Raw genomic sequence first — 18,602 nt, 5'->3', positions numbered from 1 at the left:
TTGAAATTGATGTTCAATGTTTGCTCGGTGGGAGAGTACTGTGGCGTGGACTTTGATTTGAGCTTTTCTCACAAACCGCACTGACCAAAGACACCTAAAAAGCTACAAAAGAAGTGCAGTCAGAAAGTAAAGTCTCAGAAAGACAGAGGAATGCTTCAATAGACTAGTCCCCTTCCCCATAAAAATGCACTTTCTGCTTTCTGTTGGAGTGTTCTTGTCTTTCTCTATACCAGGGGTACTCAACTCTTACCCTACGACAGCGTTTCCCAAACTCAGTCCTGGGGACCCCAAGGTTGCACGTTTTGTTTTTTGCCCTAGTACATACACGGGCGGACTGGGACCAGAAATCGGCCCCGTCATTTCTAACACACCGGACCATGTTTTTCCCTCAAAGCCCCCGTTATTAGCCAGATAATTATAATTATTTAGCAAAACACCTAAGTTAGACAGGCCCACTGGGCCCCCTAAAAACATCACCACATTACTTGTGAAAATATTACTAAAGCGATAAAAGAAACTGTAAAAGATTGAGGAACACGTTCATAGTAAACTGATGACTTTTCACTTCAACCAAAAGGTGGCGTCTCTAACTTCCTCTCTAACACTGAAGGACCTTTTTGTTCTAGTGCCTTCTCCCAACACAGACACAGACACACGCGTGCGTGCACAGATGCACACGCACACACACACAGAGAGAGTGCCAACTGCACGTTCTCTGGTCTAAAAAGTATCAAACAAATGTTTCCATGGTGATGCTGTGAACATTCATTAAGCCGTCTCTCTTGAGCTCCAGTCAAACTGCCTTCATTGGCATTGGAGGCACCACATCTGCTAGGACACACACACACTACACACTACACACAACATCTCAATGGAGAGAGGCACAGGGGTGCTCTGTAGAAGAGAGGTTGTATGGGGACAAGAGGTCCTCGACTACCCCCAGCCCTTTCCCTCCTCTCCCTCCAATTTATCCTTCCTTTTCCACTCCACCTATACTGTAAAAAAATGCAACTAAGAAAAGTCCATGTAGCTTAAATATTCAAGTTGGCTGGACTTAAAATTGGGAAATTGTTGACTTGACATTAAATTCTCCTCTAACCCAATGATTTCTGCTCAATGTGAGTTGAATTTGAAAAACAATGTTGTGTGAACTTAAATATTGAAGTTTACCTTTGCAACACATATAGCTGAGTTGATCACACAAAATAGTTTATTTTGCTATGACCAAATTTAAAATACTGTGTTAGCTTAAAATACATGTCTCATTAACATATTTCCTGGAGTGCCTTTTGGCAAGATGTATTTTACTTTATTTTAGTCAATATACTTGTCAGGGACAGTTTACAATTACAACATGTAGGCTAAAATATGATGCATTACACCAGATATAGCCAAAAAGTGGATTTGTTCTAACCATTAGTGAGATTGTTGTACCTGATTATGTGGTCCTCTGTAGCTCAGCTGGTAGAGCACGGCGCTTGTAATGCCAAGGTAGTGGGTTCGATCCCCGGGACCACCCATACACAAAAAAAAAATGTATGCACGCATGACTGTAAGTTGCTTTGGATAAAAGCGTCTGCTAAATGGCATATTATTATTATCTAGTCTGTGGTTAGTCAGCACTGGAAACTGGTCAGAATAGAAGGAATGATGGATGGCGCTAAATACAGGGAAATTCTTACTTTTTAGTCATTTAGCAGACGCTCTTATCCAGAGCAATTAGGGTTAAGTGCCTTGCTCAAGGGCACATCGACAGATTTTTCACCTAGTCGGCTCAGAGATTAGAACCAGTGACCTTTCGGTTACTGGCACAACGCTCTTAACCACTAAGCTACCTGCCGTCCAGGTTTCTTGAGGGAAACCTGTTTCAGTCTTCCAGAGATTTGAGACTGGGACGGAGGTTCACCTTCCAGCAGGCCAATGACCCTAAGCATACTGCTAAAGCAACACTCAAGTGGTTTAAGGGGAAACTAAATGTCTTGGAATGGCCTAGTCAAAGCCCAGACCTCAATCCAATTGAGAATCTGTGGGATGACTTAAAGATTGCTGTACACCAGCGGAACCCATCCAACTTGAAGGAGCTGGAGCTGTTTTGCCTTGAAGAATGGGCAAGAATTCCAGTGGCTAGATGTGCCAAGCTTATAGAGACATAGGCCAAGAGACTTGCAGCTGTAATTGCTGCAAAAGATGGCTCTACAAAGTATTGACTTTGGGGGGGTGAATAGTTATGCACGCTCAAGTTTTCTGTTTTTTTGTCTTATTTCTTGTTTGTTTCACAATAAAAAATATTTTGCATCTTCAAAGTGGTAGGCATGATGTGTAAATCAAATGACACAAACCCCCAAAAAATCAATTTTAATTCCAGGTTGTAAGGCAACAAAATAGGAAAAATGCCAAGGGGGGTGAATACTTTTGCAAGCCACTGTACAGTATGTCTGTGTGTGGAGCTAATATGGTGAATGATTATTTGGGTGTGGATGATGTGCCATCGAGATATAGCAGTGTGAGGACAGTGTGTACTCTGTGCTGACTATTTACTTGTCCTGTACACACAGATAGCTTTTCCCAGGCAGGTCACCTGTGATACAATTCAGTATTCCACGTCCATCCTTGTCTAAGGACATCAGGAGTTGACATGGAAACAGGCCACTAGGGGCAACAGTGAGCGCTGGTACCTTCAAGTAGGCTTTGGTTTTGCTAGGATGATGGGGATGGTGGATGGGCGTTAGCATCTGCCTGTGGTTCCAAAGGTAGCATGTTCAAATCCAGCGATATAAATATATTTTTGTTTTAAGCCTATCCCAAAACCTTCACATTTACCTTAACCATTCAGAGTTAAAGTGGAACTGACAGCGGTTTAACTACTTTGCAGATATGAAACAAACAGACAATCATAATATCAGTAAAAAAAATATCACATTCCCAGTTTATGCTACAAAATCAACTTTATTCAAGGTTTTAAAAATAGGTTATATTTAACTCAACATTCCATGACGTACACTAAGGCATTTTTGGCAGAATAGATGGATGCATGATAAATATAATTCACCAATACATTTATTGGTAGTCCAAAAGATATTGCTATTGTAAATCACATCTGGCCTGGTACATTGCTTGCCGCCTCCATTCGGGATGCACTTTCAGTTTAATTAAGTATCGGACCCTTTTTTTCAATTTTTGCCTAAAATGACATAACCAAATCTAACTGCCTGTAGCTCAGGACCTGAAGCAAGGATATGCATATTCTTGATATCATTTGAAAGGAAACACTTTGACGTTTGTGGAAATGTGAAATTAATGTAGGAGAATATAACACATTTGATCTGGTAAAAGATAATACAAACAAAAAAAACATGCGTTTTCTATTATTATTTTTTTATTTTTTTATCATCTTTGAAATGCAAGAGAAAGGCCAGATAGTGATGTAGGATTCTAGGTGTAATTTAGATGTTGTCCACAAGATGGCAGCAGTGTGTGTGCAAAGTTTCAGACTGATCCAGTGAAGAATTACATCACTACACTACATAAGTCTGCCAGGATTGGTAAATGTATACATTTTCATGTACATAACTATAGAGAACATACAAAAATGCTATGGTAATAAAAAATTAAAGTTTACACACTCCCAGGAATGTCATACATGATGGATCATTAGCTTCCCTACAGAAAAGACACTAACCTTCACACCTCTAGATGGCCGGGCGGGGGTGGGTGTGGAGCCAGAGACAGCAGTGGGGTCAAACTGTAGAACCCAGCTCCTACATTTGAATATTGATTTTTCAAACAAAACTACACAACATTTTATCTCTGGGACCCTCAGGATGACAAATCAGAGCAAGATTACTGAATGTAAGTACATTATTTACCTTTAGAGGTGAATGTATCAAACCAGTTGCCGTGATAAAAGTGTTTTGTTATTGTACACTATCCTCAAACAATAGCATGGTATTTTTTGCTGTAATAGTTACTGTAAAATGGACTCTACAGTTAGATTAACACGAATTTAAGCTTTCTGCCCATATAAGACATGTCTATGTCCCGGAAAGTTGGCTGTTGTTTACAACGCCATTCTTGTCACATATCGCATATTGAGCAGCAACTGTCCCGGTATAGGGACACCGATCCCGTAGAGGTTAAATGACTTAATATTTTGGACAAAACCAGACGAATGTAACTAAGGCTGGGAATGTCAATAAATTCAAACAAGCAAGGGCAATGATCACAAGTCAGTCATAACGTGGCTAATAGGCTAGCATATCTATTTATGTAGCAAGCTAACAACACAGAGCCTAACAGCTAGCTAGCTATCTAGCTAACAATAGGAGGATGTCATGTCATTGGAGGAGTGGGTGAGTGACGGACTTTTCCCCCTCATATCGTTTTTCAGCGGGTATACACAGCTTGAGATGCAGGTGCCATTTGGTTAGCTAGCAAGAACTTGAACGACTGTTATCCAATTAGCATATCTCTTGATTTTTGTAATTCACTCTGGCTATCTACTCCGATTTCAGAGAACTCTCGTCTGAGTGTGCCAGAGCACAGAATAACTGATGAATTTACGCAACACCTGCTGAATATGACCGGTGTCAGTAAACGTAGGCAAAACAATAGTTAGTCACGAACACTCTAGATAACATGTCAACCAGCTCTGCTATGGCATGTAAAATGTTCAGAGTGAGGTGTTCTCTCATTTGTGTATGGAAGTAGCTAGCTAGCAAGCTAGCCAACTTTAGCCAGTTAGCTTGGGTGCTTGGTTAGCCAGGCAGGAAAGCTGCAGAAGGACGAGTAGGCTACAATTCCCCATCGTTTATCAGTGCTCAATTTTGACGGTCAGCTAGCTGAAAAAGTTTGAGGGGGTTTATCTAATGTTCCTTCGTTATATTTTAGCTCATCTTGGTCTGGCTAGCATTAGTTGTTGATCTTGTTGATGTGCATAACTGAGGGGGAGAGAGCCTACCTTTTCATGGTCAATAGGACTGTAAAGTCCCCAAATGGAAGAGGACTCCCGTGGTATTGACATACACTACATTACCAAAAGTATGTGGACACCTGCTCATCGAACATCTCATTCCTAAATCATGGGCATTAATATGGAGTTGGTCCCCCCTTTGCTGCTATAACAGCCTCCACTCTTCTGGGAAGGCATTCCACTAGATGTTGGAACATTGCTGCAGGGACTTGCTTCCATTCAGCCACAAGAGCATTAGTGAAGTCGGGCACTGATGTTGGGCGATTAGGCCTGGCTCGCGGTTGGCCTTCCAATTCATCCCAAAGGTGTTCGATGGGGTTGAGGTCAGGGCTCTGTGCAGGCCAGTCAAGTTCTTCCACACCGATCTCGACAAACCATTTCTGTATGGACCTCGCTTTGTGCACAGGGGCATTGTAATGCTGAAACAGGAAAGGGCATTCCCCAAACATTCGGAGGTCCCGTTCTGTGAGCTTGTGTAGCCTACCACTTCGCGGCTGAGCCGTTGTTGCTGCTAGACATTTCCACTTCATAATAACAGCACTTACAGTTGACCGGGGCAGCTCTAGTAGGGCAGAAATTTGACAAACTGACTTGTTGGAAAGGTGGCATCCTATGACGGTGCCACGTTGAAAGTCACTGAGGTCTTCAGTAAGGTCATTCTACTGCCAATGTTTCCCTATGGAGATTGCATGGCTGTGTGCTCGATTTTATACACCTGTCAGCAACGGGTGTGGCTGAATAGCCAAATCCATAAATTTGAAAGGATGTCCACATACTTCTGTATATACAGTGCCTTCGTAAAGTATTCAGACCCCTTGACCTTTCCACATTTTATTATGTTACAGCCTTATTCTAAAATTGATTAAATAAAAACATTTAATCAGCAATCTACTCACAATACCCCATAATGACAAAGCTTTAAAACAGGTTCTTATACATTTTTGATAATAAAAATAAAACAAAAAACAGAAATACCTTATTTACATAAGTATTCAGACCCTTTGCTATGAGACTCGAAATTGAGCTCATGTGCATCCTGTTTCCATTGATCATCCTTGAGATGTTTCTACAATTTGATTGGAGTCCACCTGTGGTAAATTAAATTGATTGGACATGATTTGGAAAGGCACAAACCTGTCTATATAAGGTCCCACAGTTGACAGTGCATGTGAGAGCAAAAACCAAGCCATGAGGTCGAAGGAATTGTCCGTAGAGCTCCGAGACAGGATTGTGTTGAGGCACAGATCTTGGGAAGGGTACCAAAAGATTCTGCAGCATTGAAGGTCCCAAAGAACACAGTGGCCTCCATCATTCTTAAATGGAAGCTGTTTGGAACCACCAAGACTCCTCCTAGAGCTGGCCAAACTGAGCAATCGGGGGAGAAGGGCCTTGGTCAGGGAGGTGACCAAGAACCCAATGGTCTCTCTGACAGAGCTCTAGAGTTCCTCTGTGGAGATGGGAAAACCTTCCAGAAGGACAACCATCTCTGCAGCACTCCACCAATCAGGCCTTTATGGTAGAGTGGGCATACGGAAGCCACTCCTCAGTAAAAGGCACATGACAGCCCGCTTGGAGTTTGCCAAAAGGCACCTAAAGACTCTCAGACCATGAGAAACAAGATTCTCTGGTCTGATGAAACCAAGATGGAACTCTTTGGCCTGAATGCCAAGCGGCACGTCTGGAGGAAACCTGGCATTATCCCTACGGTGAAGCATGGTGGTGGCAGCATCATGCTGTGGGGATGTTTTTCAGCGGCAGGGACTGGGAGACTAGTCAGGATCGAGGTAAAGATGAACGGAGCAAAGTACAGAGAGATCCTTAATGAAAACGTATTATTATTATATTATTATTAATTAAAACTTGCTCCAGAGCGCTCAGGACCTCAGACTGGGGTGAAGGTTCACCTTCCAACAGGATAACAACCCTAAGCACACAGCCAAGACAATGCAGGAGTGGCTTCGGGACAAGTCTCTGAATGTCCTTGAGTGGCCCAGCCAGAGCCCGGACTTGAACCTGATCGAACATCTCTGGAGAGACCTGAAAATAGCTGTGCAGCAACGCTCCCCATCCAACCTGACAGAGCTTGAGAGGATCTGCAGAGAAGAATGGGAGAAACTCCCCAAATTCAGTTGTGCCAAGCTTGTAGCGTTATACCCAAGAAGACTCGAGGCTGTAATCGTTGCCAAAGGTGCTTCAACAAAGTACTGAGTAAATTGTCTGAATACTTATGTAAATGTGATATTTCCGTTTTTATTTTTAATACATTCGCAAAAATGTGGGGGAAAAGCTATTTAATAAATTTTAGAATAAGGCTGTAACCTAACAAAATGTTGAAAAAGTCAAGAGGTCTGAATACTTTCCGAAGGTACTGTATAGGGTATTTGCAGAAATCCATTCAGGTGTATTGTGTGGTTTTTGGCGAATGCGTTCTAATGATCTAAAGTCGCACTGTTGCAACTGCCTCTAAACACATAGTCCAGTTCAAAGTGAATGATGGCAGTTCTGTGTGGCAATGGCTTGTTTCAAATCAAATCAAATCAAATTTTATTGGTCACATGCGCCGAATACAACAGGTGCAGACATTACAGTGAAATGCTTACTTACAGCCCTTAACCAACAGTGCATTTATTTTAAACAAAAAAAGTAAAAATAAAACAACAACAACAACAAAAAGTGTTGAGAAAAAAAAGAGCAGAAGTAAAACAAAGTGACAGTAGGGAGGCTATATATACAGGGGGGTACCGTTGCAGAGTCAATGTGCGGGGGCACCGGCTAGTTGAGGTAGTTGAGGTAATATGTACATGTGGGTAGAGTTAAAGTGACTATGCATAAATACTTAACAGAGTAGCAGCAGCGTAAAAAGGATGGGGTGGGGGGCAGTGCAAATAGTCCGGGTAGCCATGATTAGCTGTTCAGAGTCTTATGGCTTGGGGGGTAGAAGCTGTTGAGAAGTCTTTTGGACCTAGACTTGGCACTCCGGTACCACTTGCCGTGCGGTAGCAGAGAGAACAGTCTATGACTAGGGTGGCTGGAGTCTTTGACAATTTTGAGGGCCTTCCTCTGACACCGCCTGGTATAGAGGTCCTGGATGGCAGGAAGCTTTGCCCCAGTGATGTACTGGGCCGTACGCACTACCCTCTGTAGTGCCTTGCGGTCGGAGGCCAAGCAGTTGCCATACCAGGCGGTGATGCAACCAGTCAGGATGCTCTCGATGGTGCAGCTGTAGAATTTTTTGAGGATCTGAGGACCCATGCCAAATCTTTTTAGTCTCCTGAGGGGGGAATAGGCTTTGTCGTGCCCTCTTCACGACTGTCTTGGTGTGTTTGGACCATGATAGTTCGTTGGTGATGTGGACACCAAGGAACTTGAAGCTCTCAACCTGTTCCACTACAGCCCCGTCGATGAGAATGGGGGCGTGCTCAGTCCTCTTTTTTTTCCTGTAGTCCACAATCATCTCCTTTGTCTTGGTCACGTTGAGGGAGAGGTTGTTGTCCTGGCACCACACGGCCAGATCTCTGACCTCCTCCCTATAGGCTGTCTCATCGTTGTCGGTGATCAGGCCTACCACTGTTGTGTCGTCGGCAAACTTAATGATGGTGTTGGAGTCGTGCCTGGCCATGCAGTCATGGGTGAACAGAGAGTACAGGAGGGGACTGAGCACATACCCCTGAGGGGCCCCCGTGTTGAGGATCAGTGTGGCAGATGTGTTGTTACCTACCCTTACCACCTGGGGGCGGCCCGTCAGGAAGTCCAGGATCCAGTTGCAGAGGGAGGTGTTTAGTCCCAGGATCCTTAGCTTAGTGATGAGCTTAGAGGGCACTATGGTGTTGAATGCTGAGCTGTAGTCAATGAATAGCATTCTCACGTAGGTGTTCCTCTTGTCCAGGTGGGAAAGGGCAGTGTGGAGTGCAATAGAGATTGCATCATCTGTGGATCTGTTGGGGCGGTATGCAAATTGGAGTGGGTCTAGGGTTTCTGGGATAATGCTGTTGATGTGAGCCATGACCAGCCTTTCAAAGCACTTCATGGCTACAGACGTCAGTGCTACGGGTCGGTAGTCATTTAGGCAGGTTATCTTAGAGTCCTTGGGCACGGGGACTATGGTGGTCTGCTTGAAAGGCCTACCGTAGCTCTGATTGGCTAAGGCGCACCGGTCTGCGTAGATTCCGGTCCTGGACGAGACAGATGTTTTTATTAGGTTTTATTTACTGCAGTGTCTATTAATTGTCCAAACACAGGGCCGCTTTCCCACTCTATATTGTTATAGAATTTTCACAAATGCCTTAGTATACGTAATTCCCAAACTTTCTAAGAATGTATGAAAATGACCATATCTAAGTGATTGCTTGTCAGAAAATGTTTTTAAATGTGTCATATTCTTCCTGGGAGTGTATATGAACAGATTTTAATAAGATTTAATGTTGCTAAAATGCTGTCAGTTCCACTTTAATGCCTAACCTTATGAATTATGAAACATGGATGAACGTCTAATTTTGAAGTGAGACTGTGAGAGTTTGTTGGCTTTTCCTCTGTGTGTCTCTGTGACATTGATTTGCGTTTATGGCCTCTCTCTCTGCCTCACTACTCTGTGCACTGATTAAAAGTCTTCTTTATGAGGGCAGAGTGCTGAGTCCAGAGATACTATGTTATACACACCAAAGATAATTATCCTATCCCTCACTCTTGTGCTTGCACACACGCAGCATGCACATCGATACAGGGGATGATTTTACCCTGTTATATGTTTCTCATTTCATTTCTGTTCAGTGTAAAAAGATAATAGAGCGACTTATATAAATGTCTTAATTGTGTGAGGGATTTAGAAACTCTCTCGAAACTTCATCCACACATGGTCAGACCCCATTGTGATAACTATAATAGGGTTGGCTGTGTGTGTGAGAGCACAGGATCTAGAGGCTGGACACACGCTAATAAACAAACTAAAGATGAAGCCTTCATTAGTCCTTTATCAGATATATATACATGCTTCACAAATTATTTGTAAACAGATGTCACAGTATAAAGGGTTTTATAAAGCTTATGCCACATTTGGCAAATCTCTAGATGTAAGGACCTGTTATATCATCCTTTGTGACATTAGAACTGGTTTGTAAAGCATCAATGTGTAGGCCCTGTAAAGGCCATTCGTTGGTAAGTTCTAGATCTTTTAAAGTGTGTTCTATAGGCTACTGTACTCAAACACTCCCAACACACTCATCATGCTAACACTCCCTCATTCACACAGAGACACCAGACATCAGATCTGCTCAGGGTGAGGTAAGACATAATACTTTTATTAATGACACCGTGTCACAACAGAGTCGTCCGTTTCATTGAGAAAAGCTGATCACATTATTTTTACACACGTTATGGAACACCTGTCACAGCACTGAGGCCAAAGCCATCAGAGCCAGATGGGTTGTCTACAGCACGTTTTGTTCTGCAACTGGCCTGCTCTGCTCCACGCCTACACAAACACACACACACACTCCTCCCACTGACCCATCAGGGATGTCACAGTTGGACAGTGTAACAGCTGGCAGAGAACACACAAAGAAAGAAGAAAGAAAGGGACAGTGAAGATACATTCGAGAGAGGAGCGATATGGATAATGCTCAGTCACAGTTTTCAGTTCCATTGGTGGAGGGTTGTATAGAGATGCATGGGGGTGGGGTAAGGGGATGTATGGGGTTGTATAGGGATGTATGGGGTTGTATAAGGATGTATGGGGTTGAATAAGGATGTATGGGGTTGTATAGGGATGTATGGAGTTGTATGGGGCTGTATAGGGTTGTTTGCAAGCAAAATACTGTATATCCGTGAGACAGAAGACATTGTCATGTGGCCAATGGCAACTGTCCATCTCTCTTGTCCTTGTCAGACTAAGAAGATTACAATCTAAAGAGTGACAGTCTGAGGGGGTATTAACATTTGTACAGTTTTGTTCATTTTGTCCTCTTGTATCTAAGAAAAGTAATATGGTATATCACTGCTGAAGACCAATGTTTAGGACTATCACGTACACAGCATAGAGGTTGTAACTAATGGAGATGTGTAACTAGAGGAGGTTTGTAACTATACAACAGGTCACTTGTTGAGGGTTGTGATTGTCGGTCCCTTTTGAGATGTCAATTTCTGACCAACGAGATCGATAGCACTGCGATTGGTGCCGCCCATTGCCTAGAGCCTATCGGTAGGTGGAAATAGTTGGACCCTACAACAGAGAGGATTCTGGGAAGGCTCCATTAGTAACAGTAACTTGACCAGGATATACAGTAGACAGACTGGGTCCATTGTGATGGAAGAGAGTTACATAGAAACGTCTTCCATTGCAGTCCTCTGATAGCTCCTTCCCTCATTAGCAACCATTACCATGTCCCACTTTAGCCAGTTCATGTAGGTTAGATCCACACAGAGCATTAAGAGTGGTTCCTTAGTTCGATGGCACATTCGTATTCACACTGCTCTTTCTCACACTGGCAGTTCTCTCACTGCGAACTACACCAACAACGAAGGCCCATGCACACAATGTTGCTTTGTAATGCACAACATCATTGTATGACCAATGTTGAATACCTGTATAACATTGTTCCATTTGCTCTCGCACAGAAGGACATCCATTCTCTTTGTGGAATGGATAGTATTTATTGGACCTACTGTATGTATCATGTGGCAGGCTGGAAAATGCAACAGTGACTGTGTGCAAGGACCCAAACAGACACACACAGTCTGTGTCTAAAATGACACTCATTCCCATTATAGTGCACTACTTTTGACCACAGCCCAATACGGGCCCTGGTCAAAAGTAGTGCATTATTATGGATGCAGACATACACACACAATACTGTCAGCATAATCAATTACATCACTCACTTTGAATTTGATTCAGACCTCGATTCAGACCAAAGAATTGACTTAGACCTCAGAAAAATAAATACAAAATAAAGTATGGTGAACATAGAGTATATATAAAACATTATAAATAGAAGAAAACAAATATCAATAGTAATGGCCATTTGACCAAACCAATAAAATGCAATCTGTGTCTGTGTGTGTGTGTGTGTGTGGGGGAGCCCATTGGAATGTGAGGTGTGTGAAGTAAAGAGCTGTGGGTTCTAAAACCGGTCAGACCGCACTATGATGGATGTTATCTCTCTATTTCCCTGCAGACATTCAGGCCTGCTTCCTCGCCCTCTTCACTCCTCTCTATCTCGCTGTCTCTCTCTCCTTCTCCACTTCCTCATCTCCTTTCCCTCCCATAAAACAATGTCTTAAATGTCTGAGGGGAGACTTTGCTAATGGCCAACATTAGCTCCTTAATTAAATATACATTACACCATTACTGACAGGGGCTGGGACTGTGTGGCTAAAGCACAGTGGCCAGGGCTAAAATAATAAAACATGCACAATAAAATTTCCTTCAGAAGCCTTTTGAGTGTTTATGTAGTAGGGGTTGGAGATGTGTGTCATGATTCTACCACAGTTGACCCAACCACGCCTAAACGGAGATCTGACAATGAAAGGACCATCTCACACAGACCCTGCCCAAACTCTCTCAGTTATAGCAGTGGTATTCAAACTTTTTCAGTAGGGACCCCATTTTTTCAGTCAGAATTTCTGAGGATCCCATTTCTTTCCCTAAGAAGTTCTCGCGACACCACCCCAAATTTTATGACACAACCTTAAAATCATAAAATTGTGATTTTTACATCAACAATTAACATTCAATTCATTGCATTTTCATCTCTTACCTAAATGAAAATAAACTAATGAATACATATACTGAATAAAAATTGTTTTTTCAAATTATCATTCTCAAAAACGTTTGTATATTGTCCCATACAATAATCTGTGCTCTTAATTGTTTTGTCCTCCCTTTGTCCTCCCTTTGTCCTCCCTCCTACAACAAATATTAAATAATAATTTTGACGACCCCCACTGCAGTTCCCCCGCGACCCCACTGCAGTTCCCCCGCGACCCCAATGTTGCCCTGACTTTGAATACCACTGAGTTATAGCATTTCATTTGTTGTTGTTTGTCAGCATGAGGGGAAATGTCTTGGTTGACAGGGGAAATAATAGTCTGGTTGCTTCCATGTCTCCTCAGATGGAGCGATGCGTCTCAAGTCTTTGCATGACATCGCTGGGCTCCGATGTCTGGTAGCTGTATGTCCTGTATGTACAGAGAAGAAATGGCGGTCCCTCTTCTGGACTCCAGGGGTTTTATTTACAGAAGGATGGAGTTTCCAGAAACCAATTGGACCAAACGGCACCTCCCACTGCCTGCTCGTATAGACTACAGTACAGACCTCTTAGCCATTTACAGTAGACCATTTAGGCGCCGTTAAAAACGCCTTTGAAGAAATGGGAGAAGCCTTCCCACTGCAAACCATTCTTAATGTCTCTTGAGCAGGAAGAAAAGAGATGGTGGGTAAAGAGATGCAAGACAGAGTAAAAGTAGGAATAAAGTACGAGAGAGAGAGAGAGAGGGAGAGAGAGAGAGAGAGAGAGAGAGAGAGAGAGAGAGAGAGAGAGAGAGAGAGAGAGGGAGAGAGGGAGAGAGAGAGAGAGAGAGAGAGAGGGAGAGAGAGAGAGAGAGAGGAGAGAGAGAGAGAGAGAGAGAGAGAGAGAGGGAGAGAGAGAGAGAGAGAGAGAGAGAGGGAGAGGAGAGAGAGAGAGAGAGAGAGAGAGAGAGAGAGAGAGAGAGAGAGAGAGAGAGAGAGAGAGAGAGAGAGAGAGAGAGAGGGAGGAGGGAGGGAGAGAGAGAGAGAGAGAGAGAGAGAGAGAGAGAGAGAGAGAGAGAGAGAGAGAGAGAGAGAGAGAGAGAGAGAGAGAGAGAGAGAGAGAGAGAGAGAGAGAGAGAGAGAGAGGGAGAGAGAGAGAGAGAGAGAGAGAGAGAGAGAGAGAGGGAGGGCACAAGGGAATAGTTGGGGAATCTTCTGAGAGAGAGGGTAGGGCACAAGGGAATAGTTGGGGAATCTTCTGAGAGAGAGGGTAGGGCACAAGGGAATAGTTGGGGAATCATCTGATTGCCTTAAAGAGTTTGATTGTAGCTTCAAACACACACTCAAGCATGCGCACATACACACACAGACACACACACACACACTCAGCCGAGGATGTCCAGGTAGACAGGAGAGGCCTTGGCTAGGTTGAGCAGTAGGCTGTGGATCTCCTTGATGTGGTGTCTCATGTGGGGTTCCCTCTGCCAGCACCCCAGCATCAGGTCGTACACCTCTTTGGGACAGGTGCGAGGCCGCTGCAGGACACGCCCCTGTGTAATACACTCAATCACCTGTGTGTGTGTGGGGGGAGAAAGACACAAGGTTAGGCTCACTTTATGTACACTGAACTAAAATATAAATGCAACAATTTCTTAGATTTTACTGAGTTACAGTTCATATAAGGAAATCAGTCAATTTAAATAAATAAATTGGTCCTAATCTATGGATTTCACGTGACTGGGAATACAGATATGCATCTGTTGATCACAGATACCTTACAACAAAAGGTAGGGGCGTGGATCAGAAAACCAGTCAGTATCTGGTGTGACCACCATTTGCCTCATGCAGCGCGACACATCTCCTTTGCATAGAGTTGATCAGGCTGTTGATTGTGGCCTGTGGAATGTTGTCCCACTCCTTTTCAATGGCTGTGAGAAGTTTCTTGATATTGGCGGGAACTGGAACACACTGTCGTACACGTCGATCCAGAGCATCCCAAACTCAATGGGTGACATGTCTGGTGAGTATGCAGGCCATAGAATAACTGGGATATTTTCAGCTTCCAGGAATTGTGTACAGATCCTTGCGACATGGGGTCGTGCATTATCATGCTGAAACATGAGGTGATGGCGGCGTATGAATGGCACGACAATGGGCCTCAGGATCTCGTCACGATAATTGCCATCGATAAAATGCAATTGTGTTCATTGTCCGTAGCTTATGCCTGCCCATACCATAACCCCACCGCCACCATGGGGCACTCTGTACACAACGTTGACATCAGCAAACCGCTAGCCCACACAACGCCATACACACTGTCTGCCATCCGGTACAGCTGAAACCGGGATTCATCTGTGAAGAGCACACTTCTCCAGCGTGCCAGTGGCCATCGAAGGTGAGCATTTGCCCACTGAAGTCGGTTACAACGCCAAACTGCAGTCAGGTCAAGACCCTGGTGAGGACGACGAATACGCAGATGAGCTTCCCTGAGACGGTTTCTGACAGTTTGTACAGACATTCTTCGGTTGTGCAAACCCACAGTTTCATCAGCTGTCCAGGTGGCTGGTCTCAGACAATCCCGCAGGTGAAGAAGCCGGATGTGGAGGTCCTGGGCTGGCGTGATTACACGTGGTCTGCGGTTGTGAGGCCAGTTGGACATACTGCCAAATTCTCTTAAACAACGTTGGAGGCAGCTTATGGTAGAGAAATTAACATTCAATTCTCTGGCAACAGCTCTGGTGGACATTTCTGCAGTCAGCATTCCAATTGCACACGCCCTCAAAACTTGAGACATCTGTGGCATTGTGTTGTGTGACAAAACTGCACATTTTAGAGTGGCCTTTTATTGTCCCCAGCACAAGGTGCACCTGTGTAATGATCATGCTGTTTAATCAGCTTCTTGATATGCCACACCTGTCAGGTGGATGGATTATCTTGGCAAAGGAGAAATGCTCACGAACAGGGATGTGAACAAATTTTTACACAACATTTTTGAGAAATACGCTTTTTGTGCATATGGAACATTTCTGGGATCTTTTATTTCAGCTCATGAAACATGGGACCAACACTTTACATGTTGTGTTTATATTTTTGTTCAGTATAGATCAGTAAGTATCTGATATACAAGCAGTATGGAAATAGCTCCATCTTGCCATCTGATAGGACAGATGGAAGCCTTTCAGATCTATACCTTGGGGTATAAGCTAAGGCTAGGGGTCAATTTGGCTTTGGGGTTAGGGGGGTTACAGCTTTTTTTTAGGGAAGTAACCAGAGATGGGGTTAGGGGTTAGGGGGTTCTGACTAGGTGGAACACAGCTACGACCAGAAGTTATTTTTTCGTAGCAGGTTAGGAAAACTTACGCAGCAGGTTAGACGAATTAACGTGGCAGGTTAGGAGAATGAGTTTAAGGTAACGAAAAGGGTTAGCTAAAATGTTGTCCTAACCTGCTACGAAAAGTAACTTCCGGTCGTAGCTGTACTCCATCCAGTCACCACCAGGGTAGGGTCAAGGTTGGGGGTTAAAGGTACTGTAAAATATAATTGGCCATTCTGTTGGAAAGCTTTGTCAAAGGAATTAATGTGAGGGTAGACTCCAGTTAGCGGTAGCCTGGATGCTTGTCTGTTCTCCTTTCTTGCCACTTCCTCATGGAACTGTCGTAAGGTGGTGGCAAGAGAACAGAAACAGACTGGCAACCAGGCTACATGGAGGTAGAGTATAGTCAGAGAGTTGGAGTTGGGGTTGGGGTTAGGGTTAAGGTTAGCTTAGAGGTGAGACAGACCTCGTTGTTGGAGAGCTGGTACCAGGGCTGTTTGCCGTAGGTGAAGATCTCCCAGAGGACCACGCCCAGACTCCACACGTCGCTCTCCGTGGTGAACTTCCTGTACATGATGCTCTCTGGAGGCATCCAGCGAATGGGCAGCATGGTGTGACCGCCCACCTACAACACCAACACACACACATACACACAGTCAGCCTGGACGCTTTATTTGAACGGTACAGAAATGACAAGATATTTTCTGTGAAACTACTTGGTAAAATGGTAATTAAACATTAATGACCTGCAAATTACATTCCGGGCATTGTTTTCCAGTCCCACAGAAAAACGCAACAAAGCGCCTATGCAAAGCCCTTGCCAGTGTGTGTGCAGGCTACCTGCCCCTCCCCCTACGAAACATAGGCTACTGTAGCCTAGTGAAGTTACAAGCATAATTCAGAAATTAGGGAGTGCGATTTTTTATTAGAGAAGAATGGATTAACTTTTTCAATGCTAGTTAAGGATACTATATTTATCACATTTCACACTGGATTTATTAACTACAAAAAGATAAGATAGGTTTTTATTTTTATTCTGGTGCCGTTCTACACACACAAGCTTGGGTCCACTGTTAAGCAAACTCTCGGAAGTTCAAAGACATTCAAAGTTTGTTTATAGAAGCCGCTCCTCCGTAGATAATTCTGTGGGCCTAATTCAGAAAATGCATGTCATAACAAGACGCCCAGCGCTTCAAGCCAAGCCTTCTCCTTCACCCTCGCGCCCTACATTTGTCTGTCCAATGCATGTAGGCTAAACAACTATAGCTTGCCCGCTACATAGCAAGCTAAAGCTAGTCTATCCTCACTGATTGGTGAAGTAATTTAATGTTGAGCTAAATGAATAAAAAATATTTATATTTCAGAGGTTAAAAAGGAACAGAAAGGAATTATATAAACCGTTACTTTTTTTTGGTTCGAATCGGTTCAGTATTGTATTTTGCTGGTCGGAACAGTAGAATGGAACAAAAAAAAAGAATGGTTCTGTTCAGAACGAAATGATTGGAAAATAATTTTGGGTCCAACCCCTGATTGAAACAGTACCCTAAAATAAAGTGCAAACAAAATAAACATAAAAGAAACATAGTTATTTAAAATGACAAATGGTAAAATAATAGGGTACATTGTTTGTCCAATTGTTGTGTCTAACACACAGACAAATATAGTTCTGAGCACTAAAAGGTTATGCTCAGTTTTTCAAAATGCCTTACTGCAGCAAGGTACATAGTTAATGTCACAAACAAGCAATCATCTAACAATAACCCATGTAATAAAATACATTTCTGAAATATGTCCCTGACCCTGACCCTGACGGTGCAGTTCCATCCACTTTATTACTGTGCTGCAATACAGGTGGACTTTTGAATGCCTAGGACTGAAGCTAAAGTTGTACTGTCCCAGACACTGTGCAAGACAGGAAGTTGTGACTGGCCACTGCTGTCTGCCGCCCACTCAGCCCGGAATGGTCTCTTCCTCTCTCCGTCAGAGTGGCCTTTACTTTACCAGTCCATTAAAGCCAAGAGATAGTCATCACCGGTGTGTGTTTTTCTGTGAAAACCAATCTAGCTCTAGTCCGCCTTCTCAAAGGCGCTTTCCTCCTCCTCAACACATAATTCACTTTAAGTGTTTTCACATAACTCAAACCCCACTTGAGTTTCCAAGGAAAGATACTGTGTGTGTATGATTGTTGCGATGGATTCACGGTCAAGTGGGGTTGACGCCAACATCCAGTGAGTGTCTCATTTAGTTAGTGAGGTTTAGTTTGAAATATTAATGCTGCGCTCCTGATCTTAGTGTCTCCACTTTTTGTGTTTGTGTGTGTACTTGTTGCTTGTGTGTATGTGCTTGCTTGTGTTTATGTCTCTGTGTGTGTGTGTGTGTGTGTGTGTGTGTGTGTGTGTGTGTGTGTGTGTGTGTGTGTGTGTGTGTGTGTGTGTGTGTGTGTGTGTGTGTGTGTGTACAGTGCATTCGGAAAGTATTCAGACCCCTTTACCTTTTCCACATTTTGTTACGTTACAGCCTTATTCTAAAATGGATTAAATTAATGTTTTTCCTCATCAATACCCCACAATAACAAAGCAAAAACAGGTTTTTAGACA

At 43.4% G+C, this 18,602-nt stretch overlaps 1 protein-coding gene across 3 annotated transcripts in view; it reads right to left on the bottom strand.

The window, feature by feature from the left end:
• Positions 1–13,821: 13,821 nt before the first annotated feature.
• The window catches only part of ntrk2a (neurotrophic tyrosine kinase, receptor, type 2a), a 42,867-nt gene continuing 38,086 nt past the window's right edge, over positions 13,822–18,602 (bottom strand). For all 3 annotated transcript variants that reach the window (XM_041900474.2, XM_041900476.2, XM_041900475.2), the window contains exons 17-18: positions 16,472–16,630; positions 13,822–14,263 (exon numbers count right to left, since the gene is read on the bottom strand). In XM_041900474.2, coding sequence (XP_041756408.1) covers positions 14,078–14,263; positions 16,472–16,630 — 345 coding nt within the window. In that variant the 3' untranslated portion in view covers positions 13,822–14,077. The remainder of the gene's footprint in view (positions 14,264–16,471; positions 16,631–18,602) is intronic.

The sequence above is a fragment of the Coregonus clupeaformis genome, chromosome 16, assembly GCF_020615455.1.
Source record: "Coregonus clupeaformis isolate EN_2021a chromosome 16, ASM2061545v1, whole genome shotgun sequence".
Lineage (NCBI taxonomy): Eukaryota > Metazoa > Chordata > Actinopteri > Salmoniformes > Salmonidae > Coregonus > Coregonus clupeaformis.
This window is presented reverse-complemented; position numbering and strand designations above follow the sequence as displayed.